The 4,615-nt window shown below is 46.3% G+C and overlaps 1 protein-coding gene across 1 annotated transcript; it reads right to left on the bottom strand.

The window, feature by feature from the left end:
* Positions 1-3,132: 3,132 nt before the first annotated feature.
* Positions 3,133-4,395, bottom strand: LOC311185894 (ras association domain-containing protein 8-like; the record flags this gene model as incomplete). The annotated part of the gene is given in 2 exon segments (XM_084256754.1): positions 3,133-3,699; positions 3,703-4,395. Coding segments are annotated over 2 exon segments (1,257 nt in total). The 5' UTR covers positions 4,393-4,395.
* Between the last annotated feature and the right edge of the window lie 220 nt (positions 4,396-4,615).

Raw genomic sequence — 4,615 nt, 5'->3', positions numbered from 1 at the left:
CATTCGGCCCTGCTGCTCACCATAAAACACTCTGATTCTGCCAGTGAAGAAACCCCATACAGGCGAGTATCGTTTTGTCCAAGATTTAAGGGCTATTAATGACATTGTTCAGGATTTACATCCCACTGTGCCTAATCCGTACACCCTATTAACTGCCATACCTGGTGACTTTGGGTGGTTTTCGGTATTAGACCTGAAGGATGCCTTTTTCTGTATCCCAATAGATGTCCAGGATCAACTGCTTTTTGCCTTTCAGTGGCAGGACCCTAAGTCCAAGGGCACTCTCCAGCATTGCTGGACTGTGCTTCCACAGGGATTTAAGAACTCCCCAACTATTTTTGGGGAAATACTGGCCAGGGATCTCAGGAAGGTTCAGGTAAACCAGGGTGCCTTATTGCAATATGTAGATGATTTATTGATTGCAAGTCCAGACTATGAATCTTGTCTGGAAAATACCATAGTGGTACTGAACCACCTGGCAGAATGTGGCTACAAGGTGTCACCTAATAAGGCACAGATATGCAAACAAACTGTGACATATTTGGGGTTTAAATCAAGAAAGGCAGACGGAGCCTGATGATGGAAAGAGAACAGGTCATTTCAGCCCTTAGAGTCCCCAGCAACTGGCGACAGTTGCACGGATTTTTGGGTATGGCTGGGTTTTGTAGGATTTGGATTCCTAATTTTGGACTAATAGCAAAACCCTTATATGATGATCTCAAAGGCCTGGACTCTGAACCTTTGTCCTGGATTCCAGAATGTCAAAAGGCTTTTGATGAAATCAAAGTAAAGTTGATTTCAGCACCAGCATTAGGACTTCCGGATCTTAGGAAGCCATTCAGACTTTATGTACATGAGAGACAGGGGGTTGGCCTAGGAGTGCTGATCCAATTGTTGGGGCCAGAAATAGAGCCCATTGCATATCTGTCCAAACAATTGGACCACACCACTAAGGGATGGCCTCCATGCTTGTGTCTGTGGCTGCCACTTGTGACCTCCTACACGAGGCAGAGAAGTTCACCTTGGGTCAGCCCATCACTGTGTGTGTGCCACATCAGATCTTGACATTGCTAGAGCAGAAGGGTGGACTTTGGTTGACCGCTGGGCGAATGGGAAAATATCAAGCAGCTCTGTTGGAAATCCTAATGTGAAACTGCAGGTTTCTAATTCCCTGAATCCTGCCACACTGCTTCCAAGCAATGCAGACAGATCTTAGGATGACACTTTAATCCATAACTGTTTAGAAACCATAGACCCAGTGTATGCCAGCCGACCAGATCTGATGGACCAGCCTCTGCCGGATCCAGAGTGGGAACTATTTACAGATGGCAGTAGCTTCATGGACCAAGGCCGTCGAAGTGTGGGATACGCAGTGGTGACACTCCAGAACACCGTGGAAGCCTAGGCTCTTCCGACAGGTACATGAATGCAGAAAGCTGAATTAATAGCCCTGACCCGTGCCTTGGAACTCTGAAAAGGTAAAAGAGTCAATATATTTACTGACTCAAAATACTCTTATCATTCTCCACATGGGGAGAATGGCTTGGGTCCATTTGGAAGGAGTGGGGACTCCTTACCGCCAGTAACAAGGACGTCAAACACCCATTAGAAATCCTGGCCCTGTTAAAGGCAGTAGCTTTACCATCAGCTGTTGCATGATGCATTGTCCTGGCCACCAAAATGGCGGGTCTGACATGGCAAAGGGAAGCAGGGCAGCTGATCGGGTGGCTAAAGCTGCTGCCCTTTCTGCACTCCAGAGTGCACTCATCCCTCTTGTGGACCTGACTCAGTATGCTCCTGAATACACTGAGCAGGATGAGGAGAGAGTTCATGCATGGGGATTTACTGAGTTTGACCCCAGCTCTACTTGGAGAGTAAACTCCCTTGCGATGATACTCCTCCCAGAGGAGTGAAGGATCTCACTATGGGAGAGATGCCTTATTAGAAAAAGTGCACCCATATTTGAAGGGACCATATTTGCATAAAATAGCACAACAGATCACCCAAGGTTGTCAACTATGTGCCAAGACTGAATCCCACCCTAAAGTCATTGGGGTTCAATATCGAGGCAAGTGCCCTTTTGAGGACTAGCAGGTGGACTTTACACAAATGCCTAGAACAACAGGCAACTTCAAATACCTATTGGTTTTTGTGGACACGTTCTCGGGATGGGTGGAAGCATTTACCACAAAGATGGAAAAAGCTTCCGAGGTTGCAAAACACCTGCTGAAGGAGATAATTCCTCACTTTGGGTTGCCGGACTCTATCCAGAGTGATAATGGGCCGGCCTTTTTTCTCTGACGTTACTCATGCAGTGAGCAGTTTGTTACAGATCAACTGGAAATTGCATGCTGCATGGAGACCGCAGTCTTCTGCACAAATGGAGAAAATGAACCACACCTTGAAGAAAACCTTGGCAAAACTGTGCCAAGAAACACAACTTCTTTGGGACCAGGTACTATCCCTTGCCCTCCTCTGCATAAGAGTGGCACCTTGAAGTGGGCTACAAGTAAGCCCCTTTGAAATTGTGTTTGGAAGACCCTTCCAGGCCTCAGTTCTGAAAGCCAGTCCAGAAATAGCACAAGATTGCCGGATCACACAATATGTGAAACACATCCAGGAGGTTCTGGCAGTAATTCACAACTTTGCAACCTCGAGGATCTCTATGCCTCCTGATCAACCATTGCATCCCTTCAGACCTGGAGATCAGGTCTTACTGAAGACCTCACAGAGTGGGGATGCCCAAAACCAGCTGTCAGAAAAATGGACTGGTCCATATGACATTTTTTTTTTTTTATATATCTCTCTTCACTCTGAAGTCATGGGTTTATTTGTGTGCACACACAGGATAGACTGCTCTCCTGAGTGCTCTCGACATGCTGCAGACATAAATGAAGGCTTTGCATTACAGCTGCTGGACAAAAGCGTCAACACTGTTGATGTGCGCAAACACAGTTTCTTTGTTCTTTAGCCTCAGTGCACAGGGTAGGGCTTCGGGTGGTGTGCAATTTAGGACAGAAAAAGATACTGTGGCCTGTGAAATAGATCCTTTGTTCATCATTGGCACTAGTCAAAGAGGGAACATTACTGTCACTGGAACAATTCTGGGTCTCTCCCCTGAAGACAGATATGTCATACATATATGCCTTCGGGGTTAAAACCAGATGAGAAGGGGTTCTGGAGAACACGGAGGTTACTGGGGAGCTGCCGAGATGAGCCGGGCCGCTTCAGGGACCCAGACTGGAATGGAGACTCCCTTTCTATGTCTGCGTGTGAGGACTCTACTTCAATGGGCTCCGCTGGCAAAACGGTCACTTTTGTCCCTGTCTGCTGGATAAACTGTTGGAGGTTGACTTGCCGCAGCTCTTTAGTCAACTGTTCCAGTTCTTGTTCTTTGTCCTGCAAGCGTTTGGTGGCTTGTCCCAGAGACCTTTCCACAGCTTTGATGCCATTTTCCAGCCGCAGGCTCTGCTGGCCTTGAATGTCGATTGCCCCCTTGACCTTGCCAATCTTCCCTTTGACCTCTTCTTCATTGACTTGTGCCTCCTGCACTTCCCGTTGCAACTTTTCTGCTTCAAGACCGCTTTCCATGATTTGGATCTGGGCCAAGTAGTCCTTTAATTTGCTCTCACATTCTGTTATTTTCTGTCTTATTTCTTGAAGTTGATCCTTCAGCTGTTTAACATTTTCCTGTTCAATCTATAATTCATTTTCCCAAAATTCTTCCTCCTCAATTTCTACATCATTTCTTTTGATCTTTTGCTCCAGGCGGACAATTTCCTCTTCAAGGTTAGAACTATATTTTTGTTCCCAAAATCGTATTTCTATGTCATTTGATTCCAGCTCTTTCTCAATGGATTGAAGCTTCTCTGTCTGCAAACGGATTAGCCTCTTTAACTCATCTGCTGTAGTTTTGCAGTTATTCAGCACCTTTTGCTTAAATTCAGTTTCTTTACCTTTTCCAAAAATGTCCATTAACCCTTTGGCACCTCCTGTAAATGTCAATGATTTCCTCTTAGGTTCTCTCCTTTTGATTGATTTGTCAATCTGGGGCCTCAGTTTCGCTAAAGGAGGCAAACTCTGCCGGTATAAAGTTCTTTCAGGAATTCGAGCCACACTGTCTGAGGTGGGTCTCTCGCTGAGAGATGGCCCTGTTCGACGTAAAATGAGCTGCACATCGCTAGCATACTGCACCCATTTGTTTAAGGATATGATGGGATTTTCATGAGGTGCTAAGTGTCTTTCAGTATCTCTCCATTTCTCTATAAGTGTATACCTTCCAGTTCGACCTATTGCTTGAGCTAGGGCTATTACAACCTCCTGGCAAGTTGTGACTTCGGTGACCCCACAAACAATCCTCTGAACTCCATCCACCCATACTTTAAGTTCCATGGTGCACCAGCCAGTCACCCAAGGGCCCTGAGAGTGGTCATCGGGGTGTCAGGTCATGTTCTGGCTCTGGGAACACGGAGAAGGCAATTTCTGAGCAATCAGAGTTATGTAGGAGGATTAAACATCTGTGCATGTTCCACAAAACTCTGAGAAGACTGACACAGACCTTCAGCTGCAGTCCGGGTGAGGGTGAGGTAGTCTGGAGGGCACGCACCCAAGGAGG

The sequence above is a fragment of the Talpa europaea genome (assembly GCF_964194135.1).
Source record: "Talpa europaea genome assembly, chromosome: 2".
Lineage (NCBI taxonomy): Eukaryota > Metazoa > Chordata > Mammalia > Eulipotyphla > Talpidae > Talpa > Talpa europaea.
The sequence above is the reverse complement of the archived record's forward strand: the minus strand, read 5'-3'. Positions and strand labels throughout refer to the sequence as shown.